The following is a 23,660-nucleotide window of genomic DNA, read 5'->3' as shown; positions in this document are numbered from 1 at the left end:
ATATTTCTATGTAATTAAATGTATATTAAAAAGTTTTATGTTTTACGAGTGTATGTTATACAAAAAATAATTTAAAAAATTTTTAGCTTGTTCTCTTTTCCCCATTATTTCATTCTTACTGAAACATCTTAAACTATAATAAATTTAAATATCTAACAACAGTTATTCTACAGAAAATTTAAATATCTAACAACAGAGTTAATCCATAAAAAAACAATTTTTGTAAGTTGTGGAAAAGGTCCGGCAGGACATCCCAGAATGCAATTTTCGTCAATTAACAGGAGTTTCGCTAAGTGGATAGGCTTTGTTTAGTACCGTTTAAATGATCCGCCCTGCTGATCCGCCCTGCCGTTTGTACCTACTCCTCATTAATGGATATTGATATAAAAGTATGTAGCAAATGAGGTGAGGAAAGGATAACTTTTAAAGATATGATTTGTATAAATAATTTTTCTTTACTTATTTTTATATAATTTTTATTTGCTATTAAAGGTGTGTTGACTGCAATATATATATATGTATATATATATATATATATATATATATATATATATATATATATATATATATATATATATATATATATATATATATATATATATATATTAGGGGTGTTCACATAACCACTGAAAAAAAATTTTTTTCTCTGATCTGAATGCACACAAGTTCATTTTGTACCAATTGGCATTAAAATTTACTGTGCAAAAGATAATTAAAATAAATTAATGTTTAGAGGTTGCTCAATGGCCTTTTAGTTTTACAATAATAGCATTACGCCTTAAATAATTTCCTAATTTTATCCCATGTTCAATTTAGATAAAATATTAAACAAATTTGATCTACCATTGTCTTTTATGAGCTAACTTCTTTGGTCATGTGACAAGCAGCCATCGTGTCATCTGATGTTTTTGATTGAAAAACATTTTCATTAAATGTAATTTTTTGCTGAACAATTGAAATATTTAAAGATTTTGAGGTTCTTATTTATTTTAATCCTATAAAATAATAATTATAGCTGTTATGCCAATATCTTGTTTTTTTAGTGCTAAATATTATTAGGTGGCTTAACTTATTTTAGTGTTTGTAGTTTTGTAATACTTATGATTTCATCACATTCATATTGAAATATTGATCACATATTTTAAATTATGTTTGCAAATTAATATTTAATTTCTCAAGTTGAGTTTAATTTGGTATCATTTAATTTTAGCTTGTTGCTGAAAATGAGTGAAAAGATAAGTTCTTCAAATTTTTCTTTGACTTGTAATCAAACTGCAATATGGTTGATTGGTCAACCTGAGAAGAACCTTACCAGCCTCATATTGTATGACTTACCAGCCTCATATTGTATCAAAAGTGAAAGCATCTGTTGATGAATATAATTTAATTAAAAAGAATAAAGGAAGAGCTCTAGTAAGTCACAGATTGCTAGAGAGAAAGATTTTAGTATCAAATTAGATTTACTGTTTGATATTTCACACAAGGATGCAAACAAGCTAATTAAAATTGATGAGGATAAAATATTTCTGTAAGACCAAAAGAATGCTCGTATGATGAAGATGGCTGGAGAAGATGTAAAATTATCTCAACAAGAAAAGCAAACAGCAGAGCGTCAACAAGCAAAAACAAAAAGAAAGCAGAATGAGGAAGAGAGAAGACAAAAAGCAAATGCTGTCCTTACCCCTAGCTGTAGCCACTTTAGTCTTGATTGTGATAGTGATAGCAAAGCAACAGAAGCAACCTTCCAGTTACTAAGCATATGGAATGTTGCAAATTATATTGCCATGCTCAAACATAGGAGCCACATATTCTCAATGAAATTTTTTCTTCTCCAGATGTATCATCCACACTTGATCGAATCAATTTATCTGACCAAAAATTCACTATATTGGCAGCTGCAATTGCTAGAGCAAGTGGAGAGGATCTCCAAAGTACACCATTATCAAGATCAACAGTCCGCCGCAAACACATCATGTACCGTTCATCAACTGAAAATCATATTCAGCAGAAATTTATGTCAAGTGAAAAACAACATATGATCGGGGCTGGTTGCAACAGGGGTAAGTTGCAACATTGCGGTTTAAAGAATGGCTTTTATATATTTTTCCTAAATTTTTCTTAAATAATATAAATATAACTTTAGCACATCAGCTGTAAAAAACTTACGGTTATTAAATAAAAATTTCAAAAGTTATTGATATTTTTTTTCTTTCTATATAAAATTCTAAATTTTGTTTTAAATATATACACATATGCTTCATATATATTATATACATATACAACTTATATAAACTTAGCTTCATCGTAAAAGTTTTGTTTTAAATTTATATATATATATATATATATATATATATATATATATATATATATATATATATATATATATATATATATATATATATATATATATATAAAGAGAGAGAGAGAATTTTTAATAACTAAGTATAATATTACATTTATCAATGTTGGATTAATACGTTACTAAGATTTATATTACAACCCTGAAAAAAAAAAATTTTAATTTTAAAGTTTAAGGAGATAAATGCAGTTTTTTAAATTTTGATGCAATTAGCCCCGGTCTCCCCTACTTTGTAAAAAATTTGTAAATAAAATTCAACTGTTCTTTTGTCATCAAAGCATAATTTCGTTGAAGGCAATGTAATATATTGGATTAATAAATTAATTTAGTAAATATTTTATATTGCTGAATAAAATTTGATATTATTTTTTAATTTCTAGTTTAAAAAAGTTCATTTTGATTATTTTTAGACTAAAATTTTAGAAAATAACATAAAATGTCAAAGAAATGTAATTTATCACTAGAAATGCGTTCTTCAATTGTTGCTCTGGTAAATGATGGTTGTTCTACTAGAACCTCTTCTAAAATCAATAAATCGAAAAAAAAGATGTTTCAATGGGCTCTAGCACATTCAAATTGGACAGATAAAAGACTGGCGAAATGTATTCTGCACAGACAAATCCAAATTTCTTGTTTTTGGAACAAAGTGATGGATCTATGTGCGACGAACAGCTACCGAAAAATTTCATCCAAAGTGTATACAGCCTACTGTCAAACATGGTGGAGGTTCAGTAATGGTGTGAGGCTGCTTTGCTTTTAATCAGGTTGGTAATCTTGTGAAAATAATGGAACTCTCGATAAGAATGAATATTAGAAGATATTATGTAGACATGCCATGCATTGTGGAAAGCGTCTAACTGGCCATGGGTTCACCATGCAACAGGATAATGAGCCAAGAAACACACATCTAAACACTGTACAAACTATTTGCAAAAAAAAAAAAAAAGAAGCTCGCAGAGGATCCAAAATTATGATATGGCCCTCACAATCCCCTGATCTCAACCCAATGGAGTTATTATGGGAACAACTGGATTGTGAGGTAAGAAAAGAGTGTTCTACATCAACAACTCATTTGTGGTTAATTTTGTAACGAGTGTGGAAAAATATTTCTCCAACTTACTTGGATAGTTTAATAAAACTTATGCCAAAACTTGTTTGTGCAGTAAGGAAAGCAAAGGGTGGATTTTTCGATGAAAAAAATGCATAAACTTTTGTTCGTGTTATATTGCATAAACTTGTTTATTTTTATCATAGGTTTAAAGACATTGATTAGTTTGTAATTATTTGTAATCATTTGTAATGATATTTGGTTAATTGTGATTAGTTAGCTTGTTTATCTATATATTTTTTTTTACAAAAAGCAGTGACCGGAAATTTTTATCGGGCAGCGTATATATATATATATATATATATATATATATATATATATATATATATATATATATATATATATATATATATATATAAAACGAAGAAACAACAACTATGTATGGTACTTAAAGTTTCATGCCTAGCGGCAATCATCAGCCATGAAATACAAATCAAAAATCTATAAAAACCGTTACAAATTGCAAAAATTACTGTATCGTGTGCTCTGACGTCATATTAGGAAAAAGGGGAGGAAGAGAAAGAAAGAAAGAAAGAAAGGAATAAAGAAGTAAAGAAATGAAAGAAAGCAATAGAGAAATAAAGAAAAGAAAAGAAAGAAAAGAAAAGAAAGGAAAGAAGAGAAGAGAAAAGAAAAGAAAAGAAAAGGAAAGAAAGAAAAGAAAGAAAAGAAAGAAAAGAACGAAAAGAACGAAAAGAAAGAAAGAAAGAAAGAAAGAAAAGAAAAGAAAGAAATAATATAGGCCTAGTCACCAGTATCAAATTTCGAAAGAAGAAATTTATTTCTATGCCTGCATTTTGAAACCAATTCGTTCTTCTTATTCAATAAGGTACCTTCATTAAACATAATAATCATGTACTTCTCATGCAGGCATAGCATGCAACATTTTGTGGCCGGGTTGTATGATTTGCAATGTTTGATTATCTTCCACTTAACGATAGGTGTGAAATTTTCTTCTTTCATTTTCCATATTTCTTTCGATAGTTCTGTGTCGTTCTTATATTTTTCAATGTTAAAGGATTTTTGGTGGTTCGCATACCTTAGTTTGAAAGGTGTTTCGCTGATGCCGTAATATATTTTATCTTTCATTACTTGGTTGCTGGAAGAGATGGTGGCTTGGTAGACTATGTTTTTTGCAAGACAATTTTGATGTAAAGGACACTTAGTTTTATTGATGCAATTACAGGTTTTTTCTGTAATGTTGGGGTTTTTTTGCTGCTGGTTTTTTTGCAGAATGCTTTGGTTGTGGGAATTTATGATGTCTTTTATGTTCGGCATGCAGCTGTAGCTCACTTTAATGTAATTTCTATTGAAAATCTTATGGAGTTTGTGGGTAACTGGGAAATGTTTGTCGACCAAGTTTAAAAACCGCTTTCCTATATTTGTGCAAACATTTTTGCTGTAAGGAGGATTGAACCAGATAATTCTTCGCTTACGACTTTTGTTGTTAACAGGTTGTAAATTGGGGATGTATATAAGCTTTTGGTCGTAACCTGATTTTTCTAAGGCTTCCTCATACATATAAGAAGAATTTCTGAAGATTTGTTCGCTAGATGAATTGGCAGACAATCGTAGCTCGATGGAATGCGGGATCTGCTTTAAAATGTTAGGAGGATGGTTGGATTCAGCATGAATATAGCTTAAAACATTTTCAGGTTTACTATAAGGCCGGAAAGAGCAGTCATTGAGGTTTAAAGTGACGTCAAGATAATTGACAATTTTCAAATTACATTGGATGGAAATAAGTAAGCCATTGTCTTTGAAGATTTGAACAAAGTGCTTTTTTATTCTTTCCATTTGCGTGCCGCTGGTGTTTTTAAATATAGCTAAACCATCGTCTCGATATAGTCCAAAATCAGCTTTGTTGTAATGTTGCGATAGTTGGAAAAGTAGGAAAATGCCAACAAGTTCACAAACCTCGGCACCGTCAAAAGCACCCATGGTAACATCAAACAAACCGCTTTTCTTTTTAACCCAAACTTGATCGTTATTAAAGAGTATCGATTTTCTTGCGTGTTTGATAATCATTTTTTGATCATTATTAATTGTTACGTGCTTCTCAGCAAAGCTAATTGCGTTGTTTAAAAGATTTTCATTGATTGAAGGGTAGAAGTCATTTATGTCAAAGATAAGAAACTTATACAGGTGTTTTTCAGTGATTATCTTAAACCAATCAGTGACATTTTGCGTACATATCCATTGATTGAGACCAAGTATACGTTTGATATCATGGTTTATTTTTGATAGTATATTTTTACTGATTCTTCCAATTTCATTTTTAGCAGGGTTTAGTAGTCTGACTGTAGGGATGTTTATAAAGTTCTCTTTGTGGTCTTTCAGGGTTAAAAAACAGTTAGATGTTCCATTTATTTCAATTTTGTTAAAAACTTCGTGGTTTCTTAAAATTCTTTTGGTTTCTATATTTACTTGGTCTTTTATTATTGGATCGGCTTTTTTGTATGAAGACGTTATAGCACTTGTGAGTAAATTATTATATTCGTCTTTAGACAACATATACATGTTTGATGTTTTGTCAGCGTGGGTTTGTGTTTTATTTGATTTTCGTAAGTTCATTATGTCATCATTTAGCTTTGTTTGGAAGTTGGATCTTATTTTACGGAACTTGATGTTTTTGACTAGATCTAATAAATCGTTTTCAAAAGGTGTCATTTCTTTAACTTGTTGTGGGCACTTCTCGGTGTTAATTCCGAAAGTTTCAGACCTATTGTTTTCTTTGTTCTTTAAGTTTTTGTTGTTGTAAAAAATTGCTTTCCATCTCATTCTTTTTATCATCAGTTCTGTTTTCTTTAGCAATTGTAATCTGTAATTTTTTTCAGATGGTATTGGAATATTTTTGATTGAGTATCTAAAGTTTATTTTCTCCATTGATTTGACGACTTGAGTAGAGTGCTCAACAGAAGGAGCGAATATTGCTATTTCAAGTTGTATTATTATCAAATACAATATCTCTTGTTCGTATAAGAGTGCTCAATATTTTGTGTAAATAGAGCAATATATATATATATATATAAAACGAAGAAACAACAACTATGTATGGTACTTAAAGTTTCATGCCTAGCGGCAATCATCAGCCATGAAATACAAATCAAAAATCTATAAAAACCGTTACAAATTGCAAAAATTACTGTATCGTGTGCTCTGACGTCATATTAGGAAAAAGGGGAGGAAGAGAAAGAAAGAAAGAAAGAAAGGAATAAAGAAGTAAAGAAATGAAAGAAAGCAATAGAGAAATAAAGAAAAGAAAAGAAAGAAAAGAAAAGAAAGGAAAGAAGAGAAGAGAAAAGAAAAGAAAAGGAAAGAAAGAAAAGAAAGAAAAGAAAGAAAAGAACGAAAAGAAAGAAAGAAAAGAAAGGAAAGAAAGAAAGAAAGAAAAGAAAAGGAAAGAAAGAAAAGAATGAAAAGAAAGAAAAGAACGAAAAGAAAGAAAGAAAAGAAAGGAAAGAAAGAAAGAAAGAAAGGTATTTCATGGCTGATGATTGCCGCTAGGCATGAAACTTTAAGTACCATACATAGTTGTTGTTTCTTCGTTTTATATATATATATATATATTGCTCTATTTACACAAAATATTGAGCACTCTTATACGAACAAGAGATATTGTATTTGATAATAATACAACTCGAAATAGCTATATATATATATATATATATATATATATATATATATATATATATATATATATATATATATATATATATATATTTGACAGTGCCAAAGTTCCTTGAATTATTTAAATTAATTTGTTTTAATTTCTAGGACCAAACAAATAAATTATAACAATTTTTTTGTTAATATTTTCTTTCCAAAATATGTAATATAATGTAATGTTCAACATCCCTAGCATTTGTACCCATATTTATGGCAAGGTACGAGTTTTATCGCACTATTTTCCATAAAAATTTAAATATTGGTTTTTCAAGGCTGTCAAGGGGAAAAAAACTCGTTTAATATTAAGCTTAGATTTAAAGTTTAAAACAAATTTATTTATGTTCTATAAGTTTAAAGCAAGTTTATCACTATCGGGAATAGAATATAATTTTTACAGATACGCGCGCGCGTGCGTACTTAATCCATTTCAATTAAAATAATGCAACAAATTTTTATTTCCATTACGATTTTTATTCCTTAAATAGAAATGTAGGAAATAAATTATTTTTAAAAAGTTGTATGCCACTACATGTAACTTAAAATGTAAGTTAACAATAAAATTATTATTTAAAGTTTAACTTTTAATAGCGCCATGTAAACATAATGGTAAAAACATCTAAAGAGTAAAAATCTCATACGCGTTTTTTACTCCGCCGGAAAAATTTCATATTTTTACTGGGAAGTAAAAAAAAAAAGTGGGAGTAAAAATCTCATACTACAACGTAAAAAATTGATTATTTGGTTAAAAACCCCTCACTGAAGTTTCTCGTTACAATTTTTTACATTTTGAGTCCAATGACACAAACCCTAATCCTTGGCTACGCTTTTTATTTTTTCATTTACTGTTGCCCTTTAGAAATTTTACGTATTTTTCTTTTTGTATGGATTATAAGTGAGTATACGTTGAGCGCGAAATTTTTGTATGTAGCTTTTGCTTTGGTAGTTTTACAAGGCCTCCTGTAAATCGGAACAAAATTTACTATCTTTATGCAGCGAAGTCGCAAGTTACACTTAGGAGTTGATTTTGCAGAAAACAAATGAAGTGTGCAAAGTTTCACAGGGAAATTCGTATTGAAGGTTTGCTACATTTTGGGTATAAAGGTTTAGGATTCGTATTGAAGGTTTGCTACCTTTTGGGTATAAAGATTTGCAATATTTTGGGTATAAAGGTTTTTAGGATTCAAAGATTCAAACTCCTGAGTTAACTTGAAAAATGCATTTGTTGTTATCATTGTTAAGATCCAGACCCTGAAACGAATCAAGTAGAAAATAATTCATAAAAACAAGCTATTGAGAGGTTAACACAAGACGTAATGCATATTTGGGCAGGGATACAACTTAGGCAGATATATTCTCTTTATCTCACTCGTTCTTGAGCCAATTTTAAAATGATCGATTTATGTTCCTACGTTCCATACGTATTTTATGATATAAAGAAATAAAAAAATATTTCAATTATTATTATTTTTTTTTTTTTTAATTTTAATGAGGGTTTCAACAGGTGCAATTTAAATGTCATAGAAAAAATATGCACACAAAAAGTGCTATTTGATAACAAACTACAAGTCTGTAAAATGAAAAGACTTAAAAAAGTGCACATTAGAATATTTACATAGTTAAAAAACTTTACTTCTAAAATAAAAATAATCTCAAATCTTTCGACATCGGGAATCAATGTGTCAAACGATCTTCTTCATCTAAGTACATTTGCGCAAAATTGTTTTAAAAGTCTGATGGATCCAACCTGAAAGCAAGAATATTTTAAATACTTCCCATTTCTTTACGAAAAATCAACCGAACCTCGTGCTTCAGAGAGAAACATCGAAATCTTCGCTCAAAACAACTACAAATAAAAAACTCACCGTAGGATTGACAAGAAGTCAATGCTGCATCAAAGCGTAAGTAGATAGAATTCAATTCGATAATAACACCGTCTAACATAGCTGCGCGTTCAAAAACCAAATCATAGAGCTGCCACAGACCCAAGTTGTTCTGGATCACTGCATTACAGTTGATGACATCACGCAAGTCTGCTTTTATCTGAATTGAGAAAAACACTTTTAAACCAAAAGATACAAAACAAGTTCACAACGTAGAGAGGACACAACTAAACAAACTTTTGCATCTGATTCAACTCTTCTATTACCACATTTCACCAGAAGCAAAAATATTAGAAAAACGCTGCACAAACGTTTGAAAAATCACTTGCACGTCTCAATCGCCCATGTTAAAGCACTAAAACTGACTTACTGAGCGAAAAAAAACAAAGCAGAAAAACACTCACTAATTCAAGTTTCACTCTTGCAGCTCTAGCCTGATTCAAATGATCAGCAATTTGTGCTTTCAGAGTGGAAAGTAACAAGTTGTCGCAAGCTAAATGAAAATTAAAAACAATCATCAAAACCAGGATTATAGATCACCAGCTGAGTTGAAAAATCACAAGAAGGAAACTACTAAATACCATCACAAGCTCGGCTGACTGTATCCTCTCCATAAAAGCCCAAAAATCCAAGCACGCTGTCTATTGCTTCCAGACTCAAATTCCTGCCTTGGAACTCATTGAAAATGGGAACGCTGGACCATTGTTTAACTTGTGAGCAACTGCAGCGTTTTGAAATGGGACATGACCCTGTTAAAAAAGAATTCAGTTGAAAGACCTATTTTCATTCATCCAAGTGTTTTGCAAATTCAGAAAATGACACTTACATTGATCAGTTACTATCTTACTACTTCGATATATGTAAATTCTAGTACAAACCAATACAACACAAATCAAAACATACATCTAAAACAAAACCTTACTTGGACAATCAAACAGTTTACAAGGAAGTTCTTGAGTAGAATTGCCAATACAGTCATCACCAGCCCCTGGAGGGTAAGGTGCTGAGCACACACGCGATCTTCTAATCACGCCAGCATCACAAGAAGCGCTGCATACTGACCAGTCACTCCAAGCACCCCATGTCCCTCTCACTAAGGACAAAACTCATTTTCGGTATACTGCTTTTATTTCATTCAGCAAAACAGTTATGCTCAAATTTTAAAAAATCAAGTTCAAAACAAAAAAAACTGACTCGTTAACATTTACAAAAATATTGTTTAACAAAAAAAGAAAAAGATTTCACTAAAAACTTCTGTACCTGGGCAAATTACTCCAACATTGCATTGTACAGTTTGAACTTTATCCAAGTTATTGTCAGATGGACACACTCCATCAAGAGTGTTGTTTACACAGAACCTCTGTCGAGATTGAGTTGGGACAACATTACCATTAGTTTGGCAAGATGCAGAGCAATCAGTAAATGGACCCCAACTTGTCCATACACCTGTTTAACAAATAGAGTTAAAAATCAAACCAAATCGGTAAAAAAACAATATGCCTAGATCCTTCTACAAGATACTATTACCTGGACAGCCCACGTTTGCATTACAACTTATGGTGTCAGTTAACGCTGCACCTTCACAATTAGCACCAAGCGTAGCAAATAAACATAATCTTGTTCTAGTTTGTGATGGAATAACTGACTGGCTCCTTCTGCAGGAATCTGAGCATTCGCTCCAACTGCTCCATGCTTGAAGTATTCCTTTAAAAGGCAATAAAGTAAATTAAAACAACAGAACTTAAAATCACAACACAATTTGTCACGCACGACCAAAAAATCCCTTTTTGAAATTTGGAAATAAATAAACTAATGGATAATTTAAATATTATTGTTAAGCATCTAAAGTTATTAATTTTTCATCAATGGTAATCATATACATGTTATAATTAAAGAAGTTCTGGTCGCTTCGCATTAATTAAAAGAATTAATGGAAAGTGATATTTTTTAACTTTTACTGTTTCATTTCTTACCAGGACAAGGAACATCTTTAACACAAATAACTTCATCAGTTAAACTTTGACCATTACAATTTCCAGTAAAGGATGTATTAACACACTGTCTTGATCTGAACTGTTTAAGATAGACATTAACAGTTGCTTGGCAGCTAGCTGGGCATGCTGACCATGCAGTCCATTCAGTTAACTGACCTACAAAAATGTGCAAAACATCACTTTTAAATAAATATTTTTATATTTTGACTGTATGGCAACAGATTTTTCATTGTAACATCCAACAGGGTTATTAGTCAAGAAAATATCACAAACAAAGGTTTATAATTAAAAAGACAACTTTTTAACCATTTCTGTTGATTTAACCAAATTTAACACTATTTACCAAAGTTAAAACATTTTTATTATTACAAGCCTTTAACAAGTTTTAAATGCTTTTTAGTTGGTTTTAACTTTTACTATTTCTTTTCCAAAAACATGATCAAATGTATACCTGGACATGCTGTTCCCGCATTACAACTTTGAATTTCCTCAAGAGCTGCTCCATTACAATTTCCACCAAACGAAGGGTTGGTACATGATCGAGTTCTCCTCATTGTGGGGACTACACTTCCTATCTGGCAAGATTGACTGCAAGCAGAAAAGGCTGACCATGCAGTTAGAACTCCTAAGAAAATTTAAACAAACAACGAATTAATCAAAAAAAAATAATAATAAAACTCCTGAGAAAATTTAAATATATGACAAATCATTCAAAAACACAGAAACTCAAAAAATAAAAATGCTATAGAACAAATCACTTACCAGGACATGAAACTCCAACATTACAGACTTGACTTTCAAAACTTGCTCCAACGCATCCAGCACCTAATGTATCTCCTTGACAAACCCTTGTATGACTTTGGAATGGTGATACACTGGGATTAGACTGACAACTCTCTGAGCATGCACTCCATGCACTCCATGCAGAATAGGTACCTGTTGAGAACAAGATACCTCAGAGTGAGAACCTGTTGAAAGCAGCTAGTTAACATTGTTTCCTACTTAATTATTATATAGAAAAGAGAACAGTTTTAATAAATAAGCTCATGCCTAGACAACCAATATTTTGATTGCATAGCTGTTGTTCAGTTCTACTTGAACCAACACATCCTAAATAGTTAGGGTTCCATGTAGAATACCCAAAACAAGATCGCTCTCTGCTCTGATATGGCCCATCACCAACTGTGTTACAAACATCTGAACATGCACCCCAAGCACTCCAAGCTGTCAATGTTCCTATGAGAATTCATGTTTCCATTTCATTAGATGTATATAAAAAAAAAACAAAAAAACAACAACAACTGAAAGGGTGCTAATCAAAGACTTAAAATACAAAGTTTTTTGATAAAGCAAACCTGGACAAAGAACTTCAACATTGCAGTTTTCAGTGCTTACTAAGATCTGACCATTACAATTGCCACCAAAAGAAGAGCTTGTACAAGTACGACTTCTGGAACGTGTGGGTGGAGTCAAATTGAGTTGACAGGATGCTGAACATGCTGCCCATGCACCCCAATCACTGAGAACACCTAAAGCATGATCATCAGATAAATCAGAAAAGCAAAGTAGGAACAAAAAATACCAAAAAAAAATAAGATTTTGCTGCATTTATTTAAAATAAATTCACAACATTTTTTTGTTATTGTTCTCTGTAAATTATGAACACCAAATGACAAAGGCATTCCACTTTATGATATTTCTTATCCTTTTTGATAGTTTCATTTGTACAAAAAAAAAGGAAGCATTCAAACTAACTTTGTCCAGTTAACGATTGCCAACTTACATAAAACTCTGGCTCAAGCAACTATAAAAAGTACCTGGGCACGACACTCCCACATTGCAGACTTGAGTTTCAACACTTACTCCAACACATCCAGCACCTAATGTATCTCCTTGACATGTTCTTGTATGAGTTTGGTATGGTGATACATTGGAATTTGATTGACAACTTTCTGAGCATGCACTCCATGCACTCCATGCAGAATAGGTACCTGTTGAGAACAAGATTCCTCAGGTGAAAAGCTGTTGAAAGCAACTAATTAACATTGTTTTCTACTTAATATACAAAAAAAAAAGGGAACAATTTTAATATAAAAGGTCATGCCTATACATCCAACATTTTGATTGCATAGCTGTTGTTCAGTTCTACTAGCACCAACACATCCTAAATAGTTAGGGTTCCATGTAGAATACCCAAAACAAGATCGCTCTCTGCTCTGATATGGCCCATCACCAACTGTGTTACAAACATCTGAACATGCACCCCAAGCACTCCAAGCTGTCAATGTTCCTATGAGAATTCATGTTTCCATTTCATTAGATATATATAAAAAAAGCAAAAAAACAACAACAACTGAAAGCGTGCTAATCAAAGACTTAAAACACAAAGTTTTTTGATAAAGCAAACCTGGACAAAGAACTTCAACATTGCAGTTTTCAGTGCTTACTAAGATCTGACCATTACAATTGCCACCAAAAGAAGAGCTTGTACAAGTACGACTTCTGGAACGTGTGGGTGGAGTCAAATTGAGTTGACAGGATGCTGAACATGCTGCCCATGCGCCCCAATCACTGAGAATACCTAAAAAATAATGGTGAGATAACAGAAAGGAATGAAAAACATCAAAAAGTATAAAGATTCAGCAGCATTCGCATAAATATATTTCATAGTAATTGTTTTTGTTGACCTTTGTAACTAATAAACACCAAATGATAAATGCATTCCATTTTATGACATTTGTTATTCTTTTCAATGGTTTAGTTTATACAAAAAAGCGTTTGAACCATGTCCAATTAGCTTGTCCTGACTTATCAAAAACCCTGGTTTAAACAACTATAAAAAGTACCTGGACATGACACTCCAACATTGCAGGCTTGATTCTCAAAACTTACTCCAACACATCCAGCACCTAATGTATCTCCTTGACATGTTCTTGTATGAGTTTGGTATGGTGATACATTGGAATTTGATTGACAACTTTCTGAGCATGCACCCCATGCACTCCATGCAGAATAGGTACCTGTTGAGAACAAGATTCCTCAGGTGAAAAGCTGTTGAAAGCAACTAATTAACATTGTTTCCTACTTAATATACAAAAAAAAAAGGGAACAATTTTAATATAAAAGGTCATGCCTATACAACCAACATTTTGATTGCATAGCTGTTGTTCAGTTCTACTTGAACCAACACATCCTAAATAGTTAGGGTTCCATGTAGAATACCCAACACAAGATCGCTCTCTGCTCTGATATGGCCCATCACCAACTGTGTTACAAACATCTGAACATGCACCCCAAGCACTCCAAGCTGTCAATGTTCCTATAAGAATTCATGTTTCCATTTCATTAGATAGAGAAAAAGAAAAAAACTGAAAAAATAATAAACAAAAAACGAAAATTCAAGGTTTTTCGATATAGCAAACCTGGACAAAGAACTTCCACATTGCAGTTTTCAGTGTTTATTGAAATCTGACCATTACAACTGCCACCAAAAGTAGAGCCTGTACAAGTACGAGTCCTGGAACGAGTTGGTGGAGTAAGATCAAGCTGACATGATGCTGAACATGCTGCCCATGCGCCCCAATCACTGAGAATGCCTAAAGCATGATGGTCAGATAAATCAGAAAAGCAAAGTAGGAACAAAATATACCAAAAAAAAAATAAGATTCTGTTCCATTTTATTAAAATAATTCACAACATTTTTTGCTGAAGCTCTGTGTAACTAATGAACACCAAACAACAAAGGCATTCCCTTTATGGAATTTGTTATCTTTTTTAATAGTTTCATTTATACAAAAAAAAAAAGCAAGTTTTCAAACTAACTTTGTCCAGTTAATAATTGCCAACTTACATAAAACTCTGGCTTAAACAACTATAAACTGTACCTGGACACGACACTCCCACATTGCAGACTTGAGTTTCAAAGCTAGCCCCTGTGCAACCACCACCTAATGTATCTCCTTGACAAGTCCTTGTATGAGTTTGAAACGGTGATACACTGGGATTAGACTGACAACTCTCTGAGCATGCACTCCATGCACTCCATGCAGAATAGGTACCTGTTGAGAACAAGATTCCTTAGATTGAGAAGCTCTTGAAAGCAACTAGTTAACATCATTTTATACTTATTATATATATAAAAGAGTGCAGTTTCAGTAAATAACTCATACCAAGACAAGCAACATTTTGATTGCATAGCTGTTGTTCAGTTCTACTAGCACCAACACATCCTAAATAGTTAGGGTTCCATGTAGAATACCCAAAACAAGATCGCTCTCTGCTCTGATATGGCCCATCACCAACTGTGTTACAAACATCTGAACATGCACCCCAAGCACTCCAAGCTGTCAATGTTCCTATGAGAATTCATGTTTCCATTTCATTAGATATATATAAAAAAAGCAAAAAAACAACAACAACTGAAAGCGTGCTAATCAAAGACTTAAAACACAAAGTTTTTTGATAAAGCAAACCTGGACAAAGAACTTCAACATTGCAGTTTTCAGTGCTTACTAAGATCTGACCATTACAATTGCCACCAAAAGAAGAGCTTGTACAAGTACGACTTCTGGAACGTGTGGGTGGAGTCAAATTGAGTTGACAGGATGCTGAACATGCTGCCCATGCGCCCCAATCACTGAGAATACCTAAAAAATAATGGTGAGATAACAGAAAGGAATGAAAAACATCAAAAAGTATAAAGATTCAGCAGCATTCGCATAAATATATTTCATAGTAATTGTTTTTGTTGACCTTTGTAACTAATAAACACCAAATGATAAATGCATTCCATTTTATGACATTTGTTATTCTTTTCAATGGTTTAGTTTATACAAAAAAGCGTTTGAACCATGTCCAATTAGCTTGTCCTGACTTATCAAAAACCCTGGTTTAAACAACTATAAAAAGTACCTGGACATGACACTCCAACATTGCAGGCTTGATTCTCAAAACTTACTCCAACACATCCAGCACCTAATGTATCTCCTTGACATGTTCTTGTATGAGTTTGGTATGGTGATACATTGGAATTTGATTGACAACTTTCTGAGCATGCACCCCATGCACTCCATGCAGAATAGGTACCTGTTGAGAACAAGATTCCTCAGGTGAAAAGCTGTTGAAAGCAACTAATTAACATTGTTTCCTACTTAATATACAAAAAAAAAAGGGAACAATTTTAATATAAAAGGTCATGCCTATACAACCAACATTTTGATTGCATAGCTGTTGTTCAGTTCTACTTGAACCAACACATCCTAAATAGTTAGGGTTCCATGTAGAATACCCAACACAAGATCGCTCTCTGCTCTGATATGGTCCATCACCAACTGTGTTACAAACATCTGAACATGCACCCCAACTACTCCATGCAGTCAATGTTCCTATAACATTGGTAGATAAACAAGTTTAATCAGATAGATAAACAAGTGTATTCAATGTTAAAAAAGAAAACCATAAACCATGAAATGTTTTTATACTTTGTTATAGTTTTTAAATGTTTTTTACTTTGTTAAAGTCTTTAACAAGAAATTTCAATGTAAATGTTTTTCATTACCATAAAGTGGTAAATAAACAAGTATAATTTTGATATAGGAAAAAAAAGAAAACTTCACATAACAAACCTGGGCAAAGAACTTCTACATTGCAGTTTTCAGAACTTGTTAGGATCTGACCATTACAATTGCCACCAAAAGAGGCACCATCACAGCTACGACTTCTGGTACGAATTGGTGAAATTAAATCAAGCTGACATGATGCTGAACAAGCTCCCCATGATCCCCATTCACTGAGAACACCTAAAACATCAAGAAGGCATAAATCACATTACTGTATTAACATAAAGTTAACTGATGTTTTTATCAAAATGACATTGTCGAAAACTATTTAAAAAAACTGTTGTCAGCTTGTGGTTTATTTTTTTTCCATATGTTATAGATTCAATCAGCTATTTAAACAGAAAGTACAAAATTAAAATAAATACAAATAAAAAAAAAAAGGTTAACCTGGACAAGGTACTCCAACATTGCAATTTTGAGTTTCAATGTTAGCCCCTGTACAACCACCACCTATTGTATCCCCAACACATGTCCTTGTATGAGTTTGAAATGGGAATACAGTTGGACTTGATTGACAGCTAGCTGAGCAACTGCTCCAAGCACTCCATGCAGTGTAAGTACCTGTTGAAAGTAGTAAGGCATTCATTTAGAGTGATATTTTCTCTGAACCCAAGACCAAATACAGTTGAAACTATTTTAACAAAATAAAAAAAAGTACTATGAGAAAAAGCTCTTGCCTAGACATGGAACATTTTGATTACACAGCTGCTGTTCAGTTCTAACAGAGTTATCACATCCAAAGTAAGCTGGATCCCATGTAGAATATCCAATACAAGAACGCTCTCTTGACTGGTAAGGTCCATCTCCAACTGTGTTACAGACATCAGAACATGCACCCCAAGCACTCCACGCTGTCAATGTTCCTAATTTATAATTTTGTAGATAGACAAAAAAAATGTTTTTATTCATTAAAGATGTAAAAGATAGAATCCTGACTCCTGAGTGCTATTTCAAAAGTTTGTTAGTATATCTGCAATTATATTTTATTATAATCAAAGCAATTCAATTATATCTTTTTATAATCAAGATGAGGACAATCAAGCGAACAGTCAAAGTTATAAAAATGTATATAAATCCTACTTTTCCTAATATCACTGAATTAAAAAATTCTCATTAAATTTAACAATAAGTTTATGAAATGTGAACCTTCTAGACCAAAAGCTCTTTCATTTGACTAAAATTATAAATGATAAACTAAAAGTAAAAAATAATAAATAAAAAATATGAAACAAAATGAACATACCAGGACAGTAAACATTTGCATTACAATTTTGAATATCTAAAAGCACTGCATTGTCACAATTGCCTCCAAGTGTTGTTCCCATACAAGTGCGACTTCTTGACTGACTAGGAATTGTTGTTGTTAGTTGACAGGAAGCAGAGCATGCACCCCAAGCACTCCATAACGACAAAGTTCCTTAAGAAATTATTCAACTTTTTACAATTTAAAAAAAGAGTTTTTTTTGACTAAGGTAATTTACTGCTATTTATTTTCATGCTATTAAAACACATTTATCTGCAGATAAACAATTTGTTTTTTTATTATACTAAAAAAAAAAAGTTTATTTTGCAGATTAACGCAGTTTTTTTGTTTTGAGTCAAAAGTGACTTTTTTGCTTAGTATAAACCTTTACCTTGGCAAGGAACATTAGTATTACACTCTACAGTTTCTGAATAAAGACCAATACAGCTACCAAGTCCTGATCCGCATGTTCTGGTACGAGTAGTAGTAGGAGGACCTGTTGCTAGTCGACAGCTTGCAGAGCATTGGCTCCAACTGCCCCATTCACTAAACACTCCTTTAAAAAAAGGAAATTGATTTAGCCTTAAACCTTATTTTAGATAAATTTCAGCAACTTTTATTTATTATTGCATAAAGTAATATTGAATTAATCATATGAAATCTAAATTAAGTAAATTTAAAAACTTTTTCACTAAATTTAATTTCTCATTTTTATTGTTTTATTTCTGTTTCATCAAAAAGTGCAAGTGCATCTTTATCTTAAATAACAGAGATTGCACTTTTTGATGAATTTATGAACATTAGTTTTTTCAGATAGATAATACACTCTTAAAGCCTGCATTGAATATTTTAAAAAAAATTCTTTTATTGATGGCTTATTCATATTAAAATCTAATGTTGTGTGTTTGTGCGTGTGTGTGTGTGTGTGTGTGTGTGTGTGTATGCAAACACTTATATTGAAGGTTATAGTGAAGCATAAATAGTAATTGGCAGATCATGAACAATAAGATGCATTTTATTGCAGCTACAAATAACTACAAATATTGATTTTTAGAATTAGAAGTTTCAAACTTTCTTTCTTGCTATCAAACCATACCAAAAAAAGTGGTTTTTTTAATTTAATTTAATTAATATGCAATAATTCTCATGAAAATATTCAGAAATAAATCTTCTTTCTAACTTAACTACATAGAAATTTTGCACACAATATCTAAACCATTGAGCAAAATTTCCTTTTTTAAAAAAGACTTACGACATGAGGCTGAGCAGATTGTATAATCATATTTAGCTTGGTTTCCAATAACTTCACAATCTTCTTGAACTTTAAGTGTATTGGGATTTATGCAAGAACGCTCCCTCCTTTGATAACCAACTGCTCCACAAACTACAGAGCAAGAACCCCATGCACTCCAACTTGTCCATTGTCCTTGGCCTTAAATAACAATCAAGTTTCCTATTTACCAAAATAACTAAGAAAAACTAAGACCAACAAAAAAATTAAGAAACATTATTGGGCATCATCTTTTGTATAAAAAAAAACACCATTATATCTAACCATAAGTGTAGTCTTTCATTAAGAAATTCTTACACTTAAAAGTATGTATCATCTTATTACATAACAATAATCATCTTTTAAGAACATCTGTTATTTAAAACAATCTAAATAATACTGCTGAAATTTCAAAATTTAAAATCATTATTTTTAAAAAATGTATTTCTGTTGAAGCTACTTACTTTCGCATTCTAGTTTTCCAAGGACTACAGGGTAAAACTCCTCAGCTTTAATAGATGCAAGTTCAGAAAAGTTACTGGCAAATCTATTGTAATATACATCTGATCCATTAACAACATAATGTGACATTCTGTTTATGTCAGTAGGATTAACATCAGGTCCTATTGCACCTACAAACAACAGAGCTTCACTTTTGACAAGATCCTCAGTTTGCACTCTAGTTGCATAACTAGGTTCAATGTTCTCAACACCATCAGTGAGAAACAGAACAACTGGCGCTACATTTAATCGTTGGCAACCCCTGTATGCCTCCCTTGCTTTTAAAAGACCATAATTTATAGCTGTTCCACCATTTATTCTAGGTAAAGTTGTCATAAAATTTATAAAATCGTTTTTATTAGTTAGAGCACCACAAGGAGAAGCTATGTCAGCTCTGGATGCAAAGTTTACCACAGCAACTTGGACATTTGGATTTACACCAAGCTCTGAGTTAGCAATAAAACTGGTGGCAAACCCTTTTTCTTGAGACCAAGATAAATCATCAACGCTTGATGAAGAATCCAAAACAATCACAAAGGTAATATTCAAATTGGAGCAAGATCTTACTAAACAAAATCATCACCATTAAATAATATAGCTAGAGTATTATAATTGAAAAGTAAAATCATACCAAAAACGTAATAATGCATAATCTTAAAAGCATAGAAAACTCTTGAAGTGCATGTGAAAACTTTAATGAAACTTCTTAATACAACATTTGAAAGAATATGCCAATAACTTAAAAGAACACCTAATATAAACACTAAAGTCTTATTTACAACAATTTAATTATAATGGATATGCAAACACAAACATCATACATATATATATTTATATATACAAATGTAGATACTATGTTTTGGTGTGTATTAGTTAACTAGTAACTAGCATTACCAACTGGGCAAGCAGCAGTGTTACAAGGTTCATAATTAACCATGAAATCAGCAGTACATTGATACAAAGAGGAAGAATTGCTCAAACAGTAATCACGAACTCGTACACGTACTGGATTTGACTGTGTTAATCTGCATGATGCAGAACAAGCACTCCAAGTACCCCAGTCACCAAGTCGATAATCTATGTAATTTATGTAAACGTAAAAAGATATACATATATATTTACTTGCCAGTTTACATATAAATACATATTTACTTGAAGTTTTGTTAAATTTGCTACGTATATTTAGAAAATATTTAGAATATTTATAGTTTTACTTTTAACATGTTGTTATTTCAATTTTAAAAAATATACCTGGACAAGCAAACTCTGTATTGCATGGAGTAGTGTCAAATAATGATACACTCTGACATAAATTAGCTGGTGTGCATGTTCGTGTACGTGTGCGCACAGGATTATTAAAGTTACATGATGCAGAGCAGTCACTGAAAGGAGTCCACTGGCTAATTACTTGAGCTAAATATGAAAAATTTACAAAAAAATATAGTTTCATCCTACAGAAGAAAGGAGAATGATTCTCTTGCTACTCATTCTAGTGGCAATATTGAAAACGTAACATATTGACATTACTTATATTTTAGTATTTGCTACTGCTGTTTTAGCATTTTCTTTTAGCATTTATTAGGCTGTAGTTGCTTTAGATGTAAGGTTCGGAGAAATCTTACTTGCAAGGTTTTCATTTTGTACTTTTTCTAGATGGTGAATTTCAAACGCAGCATTAACCCTTTCATGCGCTGAGTTGTTGTATAACAACAAATTAAACTAAGCTTCCACTGTAAAATTAACGGCGTATTGGTTTTTCTATTAATTCTTTGTCTTTCGGTTTTTTACGAATATTAAAGAATAAACGAATAAACCAACTTTGTAATCAGTCTTTTAAGATAAATCGAAAATTCTCATGTTTAACAAAATAGTGTAAAAAAAACTTTTTAATGTGTTTAAAACAGCTAAGTTTTTGACGTGACAAGTTTATATTAATTTTTCTTTTTTTTTTTAATTTCTTATATAAACAAGTTTAACTGTTTTTTAACCCTTAAAGAACCGAGGACGGGGGAAACTTTGCAACCCCAGAAGGTTTTCCTTTTTCATGTCACATCTTAGAGTCTGTAGCAAGCTAAAGGGAAACTTCTTAGTTGTAAAATACCCCGCTGTCTTTTGCTTAGGTACTACGTGCAACGTGTTGGTCGGCAAGGTTACATATTCTATTATATTTTAAATTTATATTTCCAGATGTTTTATAAATGATCGGCAGATCCATCAACAACCAATTTTTAACATAATGCCCAACAGTTTGAAAAGCGCCAATTTTAGCTTTAAAACTCCAAAACCAATGTGCGTGAAAAAAAGATTTTATTTTTGCACGGCGCATTTTTTTCTCAAAGCAAATTGAAACACTCTTAATGAAAATAACTTTTTTGGAATTTTTCTCAAATATATCAGGATCAAGTTCAAGACTTTTAAAATGAAATTTTATGAAGAGAAATGCTTTTTTAATTTCAACCATTTAAGAACGATAAGCAGATGGAACAGCAGCCTATAACCAGCGTTTAACTTCGGATTTAAATTAATCTCAACAAATTTATATGCGTTAATCGAATTGAAAAAGCTTACCTTTCGAAAAGGAAAATAAACAAGCTAGCAAAAAGCCAACCAAGTACACCATCTTGGCTATACCAAAAAAAATCAGAGAAATTCAGTTTTTCTTTATTTCTTCAAAGCTCATATGGTTGTATAAAAATTTTTCGTTTTAAAAGATTTCAAAGTTTAAAATAATTCTGCTTACCGCTCAAGTAAAATCCAAGCCTTGCGATATATCTCCTATAAAAGGAAAAATATCATTCAAACGTAAAAAGCATGAAGTTACATATTTGTGAGGCTCACGAAACTCAGAGGAACAAACGTAAAAATTACCCTTATCTCAAAAAGCCTCATTTTCTTCAGCGAACAATTTAATTATTGAATGATAAAAGGTATGTGCTGGGGACAAAAGAAATTTAGTAAGGTTTAGGTAAAGCATGGTACGAAAAAGGTACGGAAAATACTACGCAACATAATTGTAAATGGTTTAAAAATAATTAAACTAAAATTACCTGAAAGAGGTGGACCGAAGAGCAAGAATCCTAAACTATTTTTATTTTAGGTTCGCTCTTAACCTCCTTAATTTAATTGAAAAAATTTTAAAAAGTATTCCTAACCTTCTGAGGAACTTTGTTTTAACTTCTTAAAACTGGTTTAGCTTCTCTCTTCAAGATTGGCACCGAGCAAGTGACTGATGAAGAAGAAATCAACTGACTTATAAAACAACGATTAAAACCTTAATGGCGACAATAGGGATTAATCGCTATGGGGATTTGGAATCTTATGTCTTTTTTTGGTCCGTTAGACAGAGGTCAAAGCAATATAGATTTGAAAAAAGGTGATCCTTCTTCGAATAGCTTTTTAATGAATAATTTTTTCTATTGAGACCATTTTCAAAAACTACAATGGTTTTAAAATGCGATTATTGCATACAATCATTATCTGTAACAAACGTCTATCAAATGATGGCGGTGGTTATAATGCGCTTTTTTCGCGACAAACCAAAAAAATTCAAAGGTTTTTCTAGTTAAATTTTTGAGAAAAATATTTTTCAGTCGTTAAACCTAAATATATCTCATTTATTTTTTGATGTTTATTTTTCCTTTTCGTTTTTCTTTTTTGTAGTATTTATTTAATAAAATTTTAAGTATTTAGAACAATTAAAATAAAGTTTATAAAATGAAAATTTCAATTCACTTAAGAAACAAAGGTCAATGTGTAATCTTCAACGCTCATCAATTTTTAGAAATTTATCTCAAATCTCAACGCCATTAAACAGTCTTAAAAACTTTTGCTTTTTAAATATGACTTTTAATTCATGTTTTGGTACTAAATAGTAACAAAAATTAAACTAAGTCTTTCAGCTCTAAACTTTATAAACAGCAGAAGTTTAAAATAGAAAAAAATGGATTCATTAAATCTTTACTTTATACTTTCGACGATTATACTTAAAAGGTTAAAAAAGCGCCACCAAGTTTATTTT

The 23,660-nt window shown here is 31.5% G+C and overlaps 1 protein-coding gene across 3 annotated transcripts; it reads right to left on the bottom strand.

Moving 5' to 3' along the window:
• Positions 1-8,665: 8,665 nt before the first annotated feature.
• LOC145193436 (SCO-spondin-like) lies at positions 8,666-22,920 on the bottom strand. 3 transcript variants are annotated; one of them, XM_090068597.1, is made up of 35 exons: positions 22,795-22,920; positions 22,383-22,417; positions 22,211-22,267; positions 20,894-21,055; positions 20,537-20,719; positions 19,606-20,208; positions 19,124-19,303; positions 18,263-18,427; positions 17,872-18,045; positions 17,306-17,491; positions 17,016-17,189; positions 16,635-16,808; positions 16,209-16,394; positions 15,922-16,095; positions 15,483-15,656; positions 15,180-15,365; positions 14,895-15,068; positions 14,433-14,606; positions 14,144-14,329; positions 13,857-14,030; positions 13,418-13,591; positions 13,115-13,300; positions 12,828-13,001; positions 12,366-12,539; positions 12,061-12,246; positions 11,773-11,946; positions 11,462-11,635; positions 10,990-11,166; positions 10,544-10,720; positions 10,277-10,462; positions 9,939-10,109; positions 9,598-9,765; positions 9,421-9,509; positions 8,999-9,176; positions 8,666-8,880 (listed from the first exon to the last, which is right to left on the bottom strand). In XM_090068597.1, the coding sequence occupies exons 3-35, from the start codon at positions 22,260-22,262 to the stop codon at positions 8,834-8,836; spliced, it is 5,916 nt and encodes a 1,971-aa protein (XP_089924723.1). In that variant the 5' UTR covers positions 22,263-22,267; positions 22,383-22,417; positions 22,795-22,920; the 3' UTR covers positions 8,666-8,833. The 3 variants fall into 3 exon arrangements, with proteins under 3 accessions (XP_089924723.1, XP_089924724.1, XP_089924725.1); XM_090068598.1 differs by lacking the exons at positions 14,144-14,329; positions 14,433-14,606; positions 14,895-15,068; XM_090068599.1 differs by lacking the exons at positions 14,895-15,068; positions 15,180-15,365; positions 15,483-15,656.
• Between the last annotated feature and the right edge of the window lie 740 nt (positions 22,921-23,660).

Source organism: Hydra viridissima, unplaced genomic scaffold (genome assembly GCF_058129835.1).
Source record: "Hydra viridissima isolate aposymbiotic clone 2 unplaced genomic scaffold, HvirCarnegie_v1 scaffold_12, whole genome shotgun sequence".
NCBI classification, from domain to species: Eukaryota; Metazoa; Cnidaria; class Hydrozoa; order Anthoathecata; family Hydridae; genus Hydra; species Hydra viridissima.
The sequence above is the reverse complement of the archived record's forward strand: the minus strand, read 5'-3'. Positions and strand labels throughout refer to the sequence as shown.